General features: G+C 35.5%; 1 protein-coding gene across 4 annotated transcripts; it reads right to left on the minus strand.

Annotated features, from left to right (window-relative positions):
• Window positions 1–4,764: 4,764 nt before the first annotated feature.
• Window positions 4,765–11,674, minus strand: LOC131036423 (UBP1-associated protein 2B). 4 transcript variants are annotated; one of them, XR_009104100.2, is made up of 3 exons: window positions 10,227–11,670; window positions 9,307–9,393; window positions 8,687–9,112 (listed from the first exon to the last, which is right to left on the minus strand). XR_009104100.2 is itself a non-coding variant. In XM_057968322.2 (2 exons), exon 1 carries the CDS (start codon window positions 11,538–11,540, stop codon window positions 10,227–10,229), a length of 1,314 nt encoding a protein of 437 aa, XP_057824305.1. In that variant the 5' UTR covers window positions 11,541–11,670; the 3' UTR covers window positions 4,765–5,270. The 4 variants fall into 4 exon arrangements, 2 of the variants coding, with proteins under 2 accessions (XP_057824305.1, XP_057824295.1); XR_009104099.2 differs by having other exon boundaries at window positions 9,307–9,397; XM_057968322.2 differs by lacking the exons at window positions 8,687–9,112; window positions 9,307–9,393 and adding an exon at window positions 4,765–5,270.
• Window positions 11,675–17,365: the final 5,691 nt, after the last annotated feature.

A 17,365-nucleotide genomic window follows, 5' to 3' on the forward strand; every position in this document is an offset into this window, starting at 1 on the left:
TAAAAGCAACCGAAGAATACTATTCATATCAAGTTTATGAACCAATTTATCGCATGGTCATAAAGACATAACAAATTTAGCATTCTCTATAACTTTGTAACATCAATACAATCAAAATTTCCAATGAATGTAGATTCCTTTGCATATTGAATACTATATCAGACAAGAAAATTTCATTCTTACATTCTAGTTCCACACACACACACACACACACACAGATATATATATATATATATATATATATATATATATATATATATATATATATTCCTCTTAATCTTAATATTCCATAACAAATCATCTACAAAGTGTTTCAATCACGTCATAAGTATCATCATTTGAAGAAGTCTCTTGAAGGGAACATGATACACAAAAAAAATCCTCTCAAGACTTGAGGGGAAAATTGAAAAGTCTAACCCAAACAAAACACACACTGTGATTTGATGTGAGGGTTAAAGAATGAAGAATGAGGCTTAATCGAGATTATTCTCCCCAAGCCCAAAGTTATCCCAACATCAAAGCTTTTACTCACAGATGCGGAAAAAGAAGCAATGAGAAAACCTTTAGTATAAGGGAAGAGCTCAAAATTACCGGATAGGCTTCTAAAAGGCCAAGATGTATCTATGCAAGTTGAGAAGAGAAGGCCAAAGGTTGAAAAAATGACACACCAAGCCTCTACACCAAGAAAAATCCTCATTATCAAGATTCACACCACAAACTACCACGAGAGATGGTTTGACATATGATAGAGGTTGGTTTATATGTTAAGGATGAGCAAGACCATACTCGATAGATTGGGCAAAACTATGAGTCATTACTAAAGGATGACCAACAAAAACACCCTCAATACCAAAACTAGGGCCACTAGCAACACCCAACAAAAGATCGAGACACAGGAGTGGTGCTAATAGAATAAGAATTGGTACATACTAGTTAATCATATCACAATCAAATTATGTACGTGCCCAATCAAAAAAAGTAAGAAAATAAGATCAAATGGTAATTAGTGTTGAACTAGAGCCAAAAACAAAGATGATGTGATCATATAGTTGTGATATGGCTATCATCAAAGAGTAGAGATGACTTGTTAAATTTCTCCTAGATTAAAATGTGTGACAACGAAAACAAGTTTGAGATATCTATCAAGTAAACATTCCACAAAATTCAATTTGAAAGACTTCAATTTATTTGTTGTAAATATCACTAAAAATTGTAATTGAAAACTCTTTAAACCCTTATGTGGTGCTAAAAGATGCATTTGTGATCTTAGATGGAGAAGTGTGGTCTGCAAGAGAGGTCTCTTGATTATCATTTGAGAACAAAAGATTAGTGAATCTCCATAGATCTCCCAAATCCTAGTCCAAATTGTGCATATGCACATGATTCCTACGATATTGTAGGTCTCATAAAAGATGGTTGCACCAATCAATCCTACGATGTGATCATTTTTATTACCCCAAACTGATTTGTTCATTATCTTTGACACAAAGATGAGTCCTTAAAAATTGAGAGAAAGAATTGAGCCACCCAAAATGTCAAAATGCCCATTTCCCAAGATTCATTAATTCTCTTTCATCAAGAATATTACAAAAGCACAAGTTGCATAACCCATGATTATAATAATCATACAATCAAATAATTAAATCAAAGATCAAGATAAGATCTTCCCAAGTAACCATCCAAAATAATTTGTTAAAATTTGAATAAAATGTACATTGGAATCGCAAAAATATAAGATAGTTCAATCTTATTATTATATTTCTTAAGAAAATCATCTTATAACAAGACCACCCCTAAACAAAGACAATTGTTTATAATACTATAAAAGGTGTTTGAAAAAAAAAGGAAAATAAATTTTTGTTTGACTTAGTGAAGTTTGTTATGCAAATAGAGTTAATTATTTGAATTAACTCTACCAATTCAAATAAGAAAGTGATACAATCAAACAAAACTAAAGGATCTTTAGAACTATTTGGTTGATTTAAGGACTAAGTATCAAAGTTGGGTTTAACTAATGTAAAATCAAACAATAAATTGGCATAGTGAATCAAAACAAAATTAAGGATATCTCATAAGAATTTACAAAATTATCATGCTATCAAGAAAATGTCGTGACTCACTCTATGAAATTTTGGTTAAGAATTTACACTATTTTATAAATATTGCGTTTTCAAGTATCAAAACTGAAATGAACTTGTGAAATAAAATAGTAAAGTTTGAACAAAACAAAAAAATATATTTGATTAGGAATTTACACTAGTATGCTTATATTTAGAAAAAATTATGTAAAATGCAACCATAGATATCATTATTAAGGCTATTAAAAACAAATCAAATCCAATTTATGCTTCATACAATGGGCATGCTTTTTGTGCCAACCTCTTATAAACCCTGCTACCATTGTAAACCGCTTATCAGAGTAATAACTACCTTAATGATTCAAACTCCTCAAGCAAACCATTCTTTACTCATTTTATCAAATATTCTTTATAGACAATAATAAGATTCAATAAGAAATTACATAACTATAGTGTTGATTCAAGTACTTAAGGCAATGTCATATATCTCTCTTTTTGTCAAAAATTAAGTTTTAACGCCTACTAAATCAAATACAAAAGTGGTGCAATATGAAAAAATTGAAGTAACTACTATGGAAGAATTGAATTACATTCATATATAACTTACTTTTAATCTTATATAATACATAGACATGAATACACTTTGCACATGTACTAATTGTAAACTAAAGAGTTGGATATAATGATTTGTGGCCTTTATATGGTTTGAGGCATCAATGTATGAATGAACTTTTTTTACTTCCAATACACTTTGATTACTTACCTTATCACACGCTTGACAAATTTAAGTAGATTTTACAACAAAATCATTAACTTTCAATATTAACTCCAAAAAAATTAAATTAAAATTTATTAAAAGCTTTAGCTTATTTGCTTTAGATTACTGTGAATTAGAAAATTGATATAAATATCATCTACACAACTTTTTTAATTTTAATCTCTTTATCTATATATCAATGTTTTAAATCACACTTGCCCATCTCCTATGGGATAAGTAGATAAGCTATATACAGGCTTTCTCAAGTGTTAAATTTGTATCTTTATATCTTCTTGACATGAACCATGTTTGACGCTGAAAAAGATTTATACTTGGATTACTGTAAGAAGGTCACTTTGCCACACCATTTTTGTTAGCAACCAAACAAAATGTTTTATTAATTTCAAACCATAATCTAATAATCTATGGCCTGGTTAGAAATTAAAAGCAAGTTTCAGACTTAGTGGCAACTTTTCTTTGTCTAAAATGCTGTTACCTACTTTCTAGGGCATAAGATCTTAAACTCTTAGCAAGTATGCATGGTAATGGCACCTAAAACTTGAAAATAAAAGTGCGATAGAAAAAGGCTAGGCCTTTGTCATTGATATTGATATCATATAAATAACTGGCAACAAAGGTCACATACGTTACAAACATTAGAGACTAATTGTGCAGAAGCTTCGACCCACAAACCAAAATCTCATAATCTGCAAATATATGGCCTGGTTAAAAATTAAAACCAAGTTTCAGACTTAGTGGCAACTTTTCTTTGTCGAAAATGCTGTCACCTACTTTCTAGGGCATAAGATTTTAAACTCTTACCATGTACGCATGGTAATGTCACCTAAAACTTGAAAATAAAAGTGGCATTAAAAAAGGCTAGGCCTTTGTCATTGATATTGATATCATATAAATAACTGGCAATAAAGGTCACATATGTTACAAACATTCGAGACTGATCGTGCAGAAGCTTCGACCCACTTTGATATGCACTGCATTTTAATTAATATTCTTTTGTTACGGTCAATGCAAGTAAACATTTAGTCCACTATTACAAGATTGGTTTTGACGAGAAATCATAGTTCGTTCTTCTTTATTGACTTCCCTCTTATGTACTAGAGTATGTACTAGAGTTGATAAGTAATCATCTGTACAATATAGTATGAAATCATAATTAACATTTCACGTTACTCGTTCTCCTCTTTATTGACTTCCCTCTTATGTACTAGAGTTGGATAAGTGATTATCTGTACAATATAGTATGAAATTATAATTAACATTTGACGTTATGGTACACCTATGAAATTTTTTTCCATGTCTAGACTTGGTACTTTTTTACAATGCTTGAAAAACACAAAGACATCATCGTGCCATGGTGTCTTCAACTAACTTTGACAACAAAAGATAACATTGTTTAAATTGCCAACGTACTCTGACACAAGAATATTGTTTTGGTTGCCAACTTCAGGCCATGTAGCTTATTCCATGTCAGAAGCGCAGGTTTGGCTGCAGTCAAGTTGTAAGCCTCACCCTAATGCCCCATTGCACTCACATATTATAGACACGAGAACTGGGCAACACAGAGCTAGTTTATGCTTCAACAACTAATTGGAACAGGACAAAAAGGGACCAAAAGGGTAGTAGAAATTTATTTTATGCCTCAAAACTAATTGGAGTAGGTCAAGAAGGGACTTTAGATTTACTCTCAATGGATCGTCCAAAACTATTTTTAAGTTAGAACAATTTATATGTGGCGGTCGGGCATAAAGCCAACAGATGTATAAATGATAACAGTTAACAGCATTTGGGAATACAAAGGAAGAAAAGATAGTTCACCATTTCAGTAATCTTTTTAATTTTTATTGCATGGATAATAAATCTGCTTCCGCTTATTGCCAGGAGTCGGTTATAGATTCTGCAAAATTTGCCTGGAATTCAAGCCCGACCACATTGCTTATTTAGTGTTAGGCCATTGCACTTGCTTGGAAACTTTGTGGGCTCTTTCCATTCTCAAAAGTTTGACAGCCATACATGTTATTCTCATATGGTTAAAGAGTTTATAGACAGTTGTTAAACTTTAATAAAATATGCATATTGTGATTTCAAGCCACAGGAAATCCGATACAGTGGTCTTCAAATTGACCCAAGAAATGCTTGTTTGCTCTATTTTTTGTGCTCATCTGAAAGTCAGTGTTATTGCCATGATGTGGTTGCGTGTTAGATATGCTTCTACATGGCAATTATCATGTTCCATTAGAACTCTCGAGGAAAAATAACAGGCATCGGGTTCTTGCATTTACTATTTTTCTAATGCCTTCAGGACTTGTTGGGCTCATATCTAAGATTAAATTAGAGTTTAACATCTCTCTCAGCAAGGGCGTACTTATCTCAAAGCTATGAACGAAAGCCAATGTCTTTTAAAAATTACATGCTGTCTATCATTCAAAGTACAAAAGCAGTTAGTCAATAATGTACATGTAGCCCATACAAAGAACACTAAACACTCTTAAAATAAGAAAGCACTGATAACACTCATCATCAAAAACCTATTCAGCAAACAAACATCAAATCTGTGTGGAGTCCTTCCGTTCCATAGATCAAAATTGAGAATATATGCAACATAGACAATAAATGGTAAATGTACAAGAGCCTACATTTTATTCAGTAGTAAATGACGGTTCTTATTGTCTCTCAAATTTGAACAAAGAATCAACAGAACTCCAACAAATATTAGCCAAATATTTAGCTGGTCAGGGAAAGGAAACCTTGTATATTATAAATGGAAATTCCTCCTAAAAAATAACGAGCTTGAACCAAAGAAAAAAGACTTGGGACTCGGACCCAGGCGAGGCCAACTCGTCTCGGGACTCGGAGTCGAAACTTAGCTGGACTGGGCAAAGTGAAAAACTCAAGAAACTTAGAGATTTTTAAGGATTTAAAACTTGTTTCATGCACCCTTTATTAAATACACCTTAAAGACACAACAACATCACCAAATAGAAGCATAAGCATAAACGCAAATTGTAACTGAAAGAAATAACAAACATAGATATATAAATATTGTCAAATGTATACAATATTACAAAACTCATGGAATAAAAAATCCATGTCGTCGTATGATCAAATGAGATGCAAATTCTTCTTTTCCAACTCTTGATGCACCAAATAAAAGTATACGTTGTTATATGGAGCCTAATTAGACTCGGAGGTTAAAATTTCCCTACTTTTATCGGCGTAGTTTCCCCCCTAATTTTATATGATGGGGGTTTGGGGGCAGGGCCCCCAAGTTGGGGTCAAGGGGCAGCACCCCTTGTGGGGTCTAGGCGTCGGGTGTTATTTTTCTATCGCTTCTCCTCACAACTCACTTTTCTCCTCCTATTTTGCCAAATGAATGAAATGAAGTTCACTTTTAGGGGCAAAGCAAAATATAAACAAAAAAAATAAGTTAATAACATTTTAAAATATGTTTTTTATTTTTGTGTCTTTAAGTTGCCTTACGCCGGCCGAGTTTGGTGAGTCCCGACTCCCAAACTCGGCGATTTTGGGCGATTTTGGGGGCCAAACGAGTCCGAGTCCGAGCCCAATAGACTCGGCGACCCTCACTCGACTCGGGAATCGCCCAAACTCGGCGATTTTGGGCAATTCTCGTTTCTCTGGCTTGCACATAAAACCTTCAAAATGAACATCAATGAAAATGGATTCCAAGAATAGAACCATCCTATGGGAGATACAAAGAGATGCTATTCAATATGCACAATTTTAAAAAAAAAAAGCTTGCACGTGAGCAAAGATTAAAAATTCCATTTACTAAATACTGGGCAATTAAAAGAAAAATAAAAAAAATGCAGTGACAGATGCAAGCTATCAACCGTGTTAAGACCAGCTTACACTATAAATTAAAAAAGCAATCAGAAACAAGTTAATTCAAGCAACCAGAAGAAGCTTTGGGAAGTCGTCCACAAATATGATGTGAGAGTGAACATTGACGGTGCATCTAGGGCAGCCTGAGGAATGCAGCAGTTGGCTTTGTTCTATAGAACTCTAAAGGTAGGTTTGTATATGGTGGATCCCTCTTCCTTGGTGTCAACAAATAATAAAGAGGTGGAATAGAAAATTGTAGTAACAAGGATGGCAACACATCTTCCAAGGGGATAGAAAATCTTATTGTGGAATGCAATTCAATGTTGATTATAAATGTCTTATCGAAAGGAACTTGTCCAAATTGGAGATTATGGCACTATGCAGAAGAGGCTGGGCCCTGAAACAAATTTCTCTAATGTGAAATCCCATCGTAGAAATGAGTTAAATTCCATGACAGCTTTCTTGGCTAACATTGGGGTTGATCGATATAGCCTCCTTCCCACTTCTGGGGAAGGGGCAGAACATATATCTTAAACTCGAACCACATTACGAAAGATTAATCTTTGTTTTTTACTGACCTTACGATACGCTTTGTAATTGGACGCAAAGGACAATAATACAACCAGAGTGTTATTTCCAGTGGCATCAGAGATTTAGCATAAAACATGCAGAATTTTAATTGCAATTATTCAGCATGTGTGACTCTTTTATTTGAAGTGGAGGAAGGCAGAGTAGGATGGCATTAATTTGATGATGTAATCTCACTGGCTGATTGAGAGGTGCCAATTATGTGTACTTCCTCTGTTTTTTTTCTGTGTGTTTTTGTAGGTGTCATGGCTCATAATTAAAAGATGAAAAGGGTAGGCATTGATTGGTGATGTTTTCACACTGGATGGTTGAGAGGTGCTTATTATGTGTACTTCCTCTTTTTTTTTGTGTTTTTGTAGGTATCATGGCTCATAATTGAAAGATGAAAAACGGTAGGGACCCAATGCAGAAGAAAGTTGTCTCTGATGATCAGCTAATCTCAGTTTGACTTTTTAGTTGCCATTATAACCTCAGTGCTTATCAAGGCAGGACTCAGTTAAGCTGGTTTAGGTTTGCAAGGTCCTTCTCATACACAAGCCATGATTCATCACGATTTCATACCCAAACTGGCTCAAAGTGTTCTAGATGCATCTCAAAAGGGCTAAATTTTGCAGTTATTGTTGCCAAACCAATTTGATGGTATCTCATTGGTCCCCTCTGCGATAGATATGGACAGCTCAGGGATCAAAGCAGAGGGGCCTATTAGTGATCAGAGTGCTGTTGATGCAGATGGTGTGTCAGAGTAGCTGCATAAGGTTCAAGTGATACAGGCCTACCATGTAGATATAGGGAAAGCAATGTTTGGTTTGACGGTAACTCATAGCAAAGGTCACCTAGAATTTACCAGAGACCATAGCATACCAATTTTTAATTCATAACTCATAGTAGTGGCCTTTTGGCCTGGAGGATGGATCTGTGACGTTGCTATTCTATTTTTGCTTTTTCGCTGTTTATATTTGGGCTCACTAGTGGTGTATAGTTCATGGTTTCTATGTGGTGTACAGGTGCTGTCTGGTCCATGGGAATCTGCTGAATCATTTTCTTGGTTTCTGCCCTTAGGGTGATGGGTCTTTTTGTGGGTTTTGGCAGTTTCTGTCTCTATGTAATTCCATAGTGCCTATTATGGCTTGTTAGCCATATGTTTATATGTACTCTATTTTATATTTCTCCAGCAAGTGCCTATATAGATTTCCCCAACCAATTAATAAAAATAAACAGATGTAAGCAATCACTTTAAAGTTTAAAGCATTTGATAATCAATATGAAGCAAGGTAATGTTTTGAAGATAAATTACAAGAAAACTTAAAAGGTCTGAAGTTAGAACCATAGATGAATTGAGAGCTCTTACAACTTAAACAAGTAATTAATTACCATCTAGCAAGAAGAGCAACAAAAATGAATGTGGATCATAAGAAAACCATCTTCTGAATTTTTTCACCAAGTGGTAGAATAAAACATTAAACAATTTCCATATCAAATTTTTGCCAAGTTCTGGTTTATGCATAAGACATGTTTACATGGCAAAAGCATGAGGAAAAGATCAACAGCACAAATATCAGCAAAGCATAACGTCAGATAACAGAAATAACGAAAAAAATTGCTTGGCCAATACATTTTAAGAAAAATCAACGGCTTCAAATTTCAATGGCACTTGCCATAAGCTAGTTGAAACCATACAGTTCGAGAATAAAACCTAATAGAAAAGATAAAAGCTGCCAAATCTCAATGAAGCTCTTCAAGTTTAATAAATTCCAAGCAAATGAGCCCATACAAAATATATCTTCAACAATGAATCATCACCATGCTTTAGAGAGCCAGCTGCATGTCTCTGAGATGATTGGAAAAATTGTACCAAAACAAAACGGACAAAATTAATAAGCAGCTTTAGTAATGCATCAATAAGAAAAGAAAAAAATGCAATTTGCATAATAAATGGCATAAAGCATTTTGATTATAACCAGTATCAAAAAGTTGGCCAAGAAAATTAAATAGCTTGCCAAATAGTAAGAAACAAATTATTACCAAGGTCAAATAGATGCTGAAGGAACTCAACAAAGGCCCAAAATTTTGGCATAAAATGCTTTACAATCAGAAAGTAAAATGAACTTCCTGTCTGCCATCAAAATGGGTCATACACTCGAATTAAGGAAATGCCTTCATAGATTTAACTCAAACATCTCATTCAGATCACTAGAGAAAATGTTTGGCATGCAAAATTCAGTAAGTGAAAAAATAAAATAACAGCCAAAATGCAGCTGGTACACAGCTCCAAACAAAACAAAATGTTAAAGTGAATATTTTCAAGGGAACTATGTAATAGATAGAGTAACATCACAAAACTGCTTTCAGCAATTTTTTTGGAACGAGTGCAAATCTACCACATGCAGGGCACTACTACTCAATATGTCGACAAGTGACTACAACTAAATATTTGCACCCACAAATCACGGTGAACTATAACCATATTTTTTTTGCCAATGCAAGATGATCACAAATCTTCGTAATGCAAACTATCTAAAACAGTGACTCTAGAGCCAACACTTCTTGGCACAATTGAAATCAAAGAACATATGCCAAATGGGAGAATATAATTCCAGTTCCTGTTTCAACTATACCATTTTACCAAATATTTTCCGTATAAAAACTTTTAAGCAGTTCATCCAGTAAAGTTTTGGCAAATGTAGTCTTGTGATTGTCTTTAATCTAATATGTTATGGTTCTCATTTAAGATGGCAACTTCAATATATGTCTAGAGATTGAATTCTGATTATACTTTTGTAAATATAAAAAAACCAACGTAAGAGACAAATCAAACGAAATATGGAATTTAAAGCACATTACTGTAAGAAGTTCTTAGTGTACATTTTTGTATTGTCAAAAAAGCATTGTCTGCAATGGACAGAAATACAAAATCAAATGGGCGAAAAGAAGATAGCACTAACCTAGTATGGTAGATATGATGACATCCCTCCTAAGGAACTGCCTCCAGTCTGCTGCGATGTTCTGGACAATCCGGACTGGCTCAACTGCTGACTTTGGTACGGACTTAGTCCTTGCAGAGCAGCCCCTTGCGAACCATAACCTCCAAACATCTGTGGGGTAACACCCCCAATTCCTCCCTGCTGAGAGCCATAGGGCCCGAGACTTGAATGCATTCCATAGGACCCAACCAGGCCCAAAGAACCTTGCCCTGAAGGCGAAAAGGCTTGTGAAAGCGACGAAGAGTTTAAGGAAGATGCCAAAGAAGGATTCATGGAGGCCAGACGCGACGGGTCCATGCTCGTGCCGGCAAAGGTCTGGTTTTGGCTAGCCAAAATAGCATTAAAGGCATTACTAAACCCCGGCGCTGCAACCTGATTAAAAGGAAATACTCCGTAGGCTGCTCCGAGACTCGAACCCTTACCATAAGTAAGTGCCAGATCGTTAGGGTCCAGAGGACCTGCCACGGAAGGTACTGTATGTGTAACATTAATCTTCGGCTTTTGATTCTCAGTGGCTCTTTTACAATGCATAGAATGACCATCAATGTTCTTGTTAGGCTCCTCCAGAACCTTCTTAGCTCCTTCTGCGGTCTTATAAATAAAAAGCGCAAACCCTCTGGACTTCCCAGTCTGTTTATCAAACCCTAGCGGGCCTTCTTCTACTTCACCATATTTCGAAAAAAAGCTGAGCAATTTATCCGCAGGCATATCAGCGGGTACATTACTTACATAAATCTTGCGTCCCGCAGGATCGCTAGTAGGTTGCTGCGGCACGGGACCAAGACAAGCCATTTGGCAGGCTGCCATCCGGTTATCGATCTTCTTGCTGGGTTCTTTCATAGCCCTCTGCGCAGCATCCATGTGTTTGTAGGTTACGAAGCCATAGCCCTTGGATTTTCCAGTCCCCTTATCCATTATCACTGTGCATTCTTCGAGCTCGCCGTATTCAGAAAATACAGATTTTAAGATTTCGGAGGTGGTGTCCCAGCCGATACCGCGGACGAAGATTTTTCTGTGAGCGGGATCTTTGTCGGCGAGTTTTCGTATATCGGATAAAACATTGGCGTCGTTGGCTGCAAGGTCGCGGATAATATGACAGAGCTGCTCTTTGCTGAAAGGCTCCATTAGGGCTTTAAAATCTTCTTCTGAAATTTGATCTTCTTCTCCATTGTCAATCTTTTCCTCCTCTTCTTCTTCTTTCTTAATAATTTTCTCCGATGGAGGTTGGGGCTGAGGAGTTAACTTTTCCTCTCCTGCCTTTCTCTTCTTGGCCATCGCTCTGCTTCTGCTGTTCCTCGCGCCTGTAAACCCTAAATTGAGGGCTGAGACTCGAACCGTGCTATTCTCACGACGCCTCAACAAAAATTGAAGTAGATATTGCGTCCGATTGTTACAGTTAGGGGAAGAGTACAATAGATAACATAGTTGACCTTTCAAAATATAAAAAAATAATTGTAATATAAATATAAAAATATCATTAAATATTTATTTTAACATCAATATATGCTCACAAATGAATATAATTATAGATACATTTCTTATTTTAATACAAAACAATTTGCAGAAATAATAAACATTTTATAGTTTTTTAATGTTTACATTTGCCACTTTATGCAAGTGGCTAAAAAGTACAAATGTACTCCAATTACAATTACATATGCACAGTGATTGTGCGTCTATTGGTGCATTACATGACATAAAAACAATCAACTCTAGATTTCTTAGACACTCAAGTGTACATTCTTCCAAATATCACTTCACAACTTCATGCATTAAATGGATCTGCATTTGGTACCTACATTTGCAACAACTGGTGTAAGGCTCCCCAGTATTCAAGAATTTGCATAAAATCAAATTAAAAAAACCAAGTTTCATTCAAAGCATAGAAGAAAACTGAACAATTCGAAGCAATGGAGGACTACATATTTAATATGACATGACCGATTGTTTTCCACAAAAATTCAAATTTGAAAATAGCTAGCTACTATAATCGAATGCATTGCACATTTGAATTATATTATAAGACAAAAAAATTCGTGTCACTTTCATTACAATCCAATTCATTGCATATTCCTGAGTTCTGCAAATACCTTCTGCACATTCCTTATTTGAGGGTGCATATTCAGGTTGGTACACACAGAATAACTAAATTCCCTTTGCAGTCAACGTTAAATGTTATAAATCTTTCAATTGAAATTATATTGTTTTCAATAAACCAACATTTATTTCAATCTAGTCACTGTAAATAATATTAACAGCCATATTGGATGTTTAATGATGGTTTAGCTCATTCGTAGCTGCATTATGTTTTGTCTATTGATGATTTCTTTGTATGCGGTTTACAATTCCATTTCAATGCTCTCTTACAGTTTAATAATGTTGAAATCCTCACAGAGAATGGCAAAACAATTGAATATCTCTTCGTTTTCTTCGAAACCCCTTCATTATTTATCATTTCATTTTATGGCTGCGTTGCTAAATGGTGTCTCTTTGTTTATAATGCCAAAATAATTACAGAGAATGTAAAAAAAATGATTATTGTTCATAATTATTTGAAACCCCTTCATTATTTATCATTACAATAATGTGTATGTCTGATACTATTACTTATAGTGACTATATACTAGCTATAAGGTTGTTGTCCACACATATGTGTGTGTGTGTGTTATTGTCGACATATAGCAACCTTTTCACATACACGTTATGGGCCACTTGGCACAAATTACCGCCAACTACATTGCCCTAAAAACTTTGGGAAATGAAGATTTTTTGAGGCATTTTCATTGTTTTCTCTGCCTTCAATTTGTTAATATACTCGCTGTAAATAATATTATCAGGCATACAATATATTACTTCCAATAAATTTTATATGAGAAATACAACAACATCATTCAATCATTAGTCATTTGATAAATGAATCTGCATCTTAATATTATATCAGCAATATCTAGTTTTTAATCACATCACAGTTACATCTTTCACTCATGCATCTTGTGCTTCTAGTTTCTCTCCTTGTTATATAATGTTTCAAGTTTTGTACCTATGTGTGTGTTTGTGTGTGTGTGTGTGTGTGTGTGTATACACACACAACACCATTTTATTTTGTTGAAACATGTTCAATGATGTAATTGTTCACTATCTAATAGAATATCAGCAATATCCAGTTTTCAATCACATCATAGTTACATACTTAACTCCTGCATGGTTGTTTCGAGTTCTCTGACTATATGGTTATTGTCTATATTATCAGGCATACAGAAATAGAGACACAGTACCATTTTATTTTTTTCAAAGATGTTCAATGATGGATTTGTACTCATTGGTACCTACATAAATTGATTTGTTTTTCATCATATATCTCAATGGCATTGAGGGTTTCATTTCAATGATCTGTCTCTGTATATATATTTATATAGTCACACACAGTTGCATTTTATCATTGGTACCTTATTGTTGCAAGTTCACTGAACATAATGGCACGAGGTAGAAAGGGAAACAGATGTGTTAGACGTTGAATAGTTAGAGTCACTCGTGGGGTGCACTTCCTTGATGGAAATAGTTTTGTCCAAAATGAAGACCTAATGACTTCTGTTGTAGATGACCATTCACCTAACAATGCAACTGATGTGGAAACTATTGTTTTACATGACCATTCTACTGCAACTTGTAATCCTATTCCAGAAACACCACAAGTACAGGTGGCCTCAAAGGTTCCCAAACCAAAATGGAGCATATCTGACATGAAAGAAACAATATCATGCATAGAAGACAAGCACATGTCTCTTAGAGGCACATCAATCAAGTATGGTATCCTCATTGCCTCTTTGAGGGCATGGCTGATGGGAACCATAACCATGACTATGAGGGGTCCACGCACCATTTTATCAATAGAGGAGGAGGATGAAGTTGTCCAATGGTGCAAAGACATGGATGAAATTGGTCACAATCTCCAAATGAGTCAACTTCAATCAATCGTTGCCCAAATCATTGAGAATAGGCCCAATCCATTCAAAAATGGGATGTCAGGGAGGTCATGGTGGGCAAGTTTTAGACGAAGGCACCCTGATCTGATGATGATAATAGCAGAAGGAGTGGACTCCGATAGGGCTATTATGCTTTGACCTTGTATTGTTGCCTCTTTCTATGACAACTTGGAGGTAATGTACAACCTCAATCACTATGGTAGCAGTTAGATTTGGAATTATGATGAGATTGGTGTGCAAGCTGGGAGGAATTGTGGAATGAGAGTGATAGCCAAATTGGGCCAAAGGTGTGTATCGTACCTAATTTCCAAGAGTAGAGAATGGATTACTGTTTTGGCATGTGTTAGTGCATGTGGATTTTATTTGTTCAAATTTAAGAAGCATATCTGAAACTACATTGCAAACTGCGAGCCAGGAGCATGCATGGCAGTCCAAGAACATGCATGGATGACAAAGGAGTTGTTCTTAAATTGGTTGGAACATTTTGCACATTCAGTCCCTGGTGGAGTTTCACCCTCACGTAGGGCCCTATTGATCTTCGACGGTCATGGCAGCCATGTAGTCTTCAAGACAATTGAAGAAGCAAGGCAGATAGGTATAGATTTGGTAACCCTTCCTGCTCATACAAGCCACAAACTGCAACCACTTGATGTTTCTGTATTCTCACATTTCAAGAATTATTTTAAACAATAGAGGAGTATATGAATGTCAAAGTACCCACAAATTGAAATTGGAAGGGAAGAGTTGGCAACTCTTGCGAGCAAGGCCTTTACCCAAGCATTGACACCGGCTAATATAATCAGTGGCTTCCGTAGGATAGGGATTTGGCCACTTAATTGATCTGCATTATAGAATGATATGAGGCCAAGTAAGGCATTTGAGGTTGCAATTGATATACAACCAACTATTAGAACAGAACATGATGCCACTTCAAGGGATGAAGAACCAGAGTATATGGCAGTTGAAGCTTGCTTGCAATTGGTTGGTTATAGTGAGGAAGACATTCAAGATTTTGTAGAATGTCATAGCAGAACACAAGAAATCGTTGAGGGTATAAGTTTGACACCACAAACTACCAAACCAGGTTTGCCCCCACAAACCAGCCAGCCAAATGAGGGTTTGGAAAGTACATCAGTAGGCATGTCTTTGCCAACACAAGTTGTCATACCAGACTGAACCCAAGAAGCAACCAACTGTGATGATGTAACCCTTTCCATGTCAATTCAGCTAGAAATTGATCCAACATATGTGATACATTACTTCACCAATGCAGTCAACTAGGAGCAGCAAGATGGTGTTGATTGTGAAGACGAAGTTCACATAAGTGAAGATGGACTTGAGTTTGTGCCATGTACACAAGAGGATGGGCAACAAGTGCCAAGGCAAATCACTAGATTCTTAAGACTTCCAGTGCAGAGAATGAATCGATCTTCATATGGAGGTAGGAAAGGGATGCTATGTCTTAGTAACCAGTCACAGATCTTGACATATGATGAATACATTCAAAGGGAAAAAGATAAAGAGGTTGAAAGGAAAAGCGATGAGGAATTAGCATAACAAAAGAAAGAACAAATGAGACAGAGGAAGGCACAACGTGAAGCATAAGCGATAGAAAAGGAGGCTATGAGGGTGGAAAAACAAGCCAAAAAATTGCAGGATTCCCAAGACAAGTTCATTCAAAGACAAGAGAAGGCAAAGAAAGATGCAGAAGAAAAGCTTGAGAAGGCGAGGATGAAAGATAAAAAGGTAACCAAGTGTGCAAAGAGGATGAAAGATGTGGCCATAGTCGCAGAACCTCTACCCATCTGACACCCAATTCTCATGGAAATGATGAACCTCTTGTCCCCAGCCTTTGCAGCTATTAATACTATGCAAGTTGGGACTGCACCTGGATCCTCAAACACCATGCAACTTACTTCAGGTGTAAACCAGGCATTGCTTGCTCAAATAGAAAATTGCTTATAAACCCCTCCCAGCCAAGAAAACATCATTGTCGGGCCGGACCCTAGTAGGCCACAGTCTGTTGGGGTTGGATTTGTGACACCTCCTCCATTTAATACCCATATGGAGAATTGATTGAGTCTGTGATCAATTATATTTTGTGAGTCCTCCGAAGAGCAGATTTTGAGTTTTGATATAACTGTGATGTGATTATAGAATGACTTACTGCCATTTTGTAATGTTTTCAGAACTCTGTTGTTTTCAGATATCTCAGATGGATATTCCAATGAATTGATGGTGTTGTTGTAAATCTCATATGTTTGTTTTTTGTGATGTGATATTTCTCGTATATTAGTTGAACTGATCTCATATATTTCTCACTATCAAAACAAGCCACATAAGTGTTCAAATTGCTCACTATCAAAAAGGCCATATCAGTGGCATTTGATTATTCAGATGCCACTGATATGTCCTCTTTTGATAGTGAGAAATTTGATCACTTATAAGTATTCAAATTGCAATCATCATATATAAATTGCAGTGTCTAATACTAGGTCATTACATCAAAATGATAAAAGGAAGTGTCCTATTTGTAAAAGGGCACCAGACAAAGAACTATTTTCTAGTGCCTTACAAGATACCTTGTTAGGTGCTAAGTTTTCCTTGTTGCCAGTATCTAACAAAACATCTTTTAAGGCACTATAAAATAATTATTTGTCTGATTTTTTTTTCAAATGGGGCACTTCCTTTTGATCAATATGAACTAAGTGTGTTTCTTGCATTAATATGAACTAAGCGATGAATTTAAACAAATTGAAACATAAACAAATCAGAAATTGCATTGTCTACTAGATCATTGCCATAGTAAAGTCCCACAAAGAGAAGATTGAAAGATAAACAATTCACAAAATGTATTTTCTACTATATTTTTTTCTAATGTGAGCTAAGTGTGTTTATTGCAGCCATATAAACTGAGTGAGGAATTTAAACAAATTGAAACATAAACAATTTAGAAACTGAAACATAAGCAATTCACAAATTGAAACATAAACAATTCACAAATTGAAATATAAACAAATCACAAATTGCATTGTCTACTAGATCATTGCCAAAGTAAAGTCATATTGACTTTACCTGAGAGGAAGGGTTGTTGTCTTTGACATAGCGACTCCTTAT

Source organism: Cryptomeria japonica, chromosome 10, assembly GCF_030272615.1.
Source record: "Cryptomeria japonica chromosome 10, Sugi_1.0, whole genome shotgun sequence".
In the NCBI taxonomy this organism is placed as follows: Eukaryota; Viridiplantae; Streptophyta; class Pinopsida; order Cupressales; family Cupressaceae; genus Cryptomeria; species Cryptomeria japonica.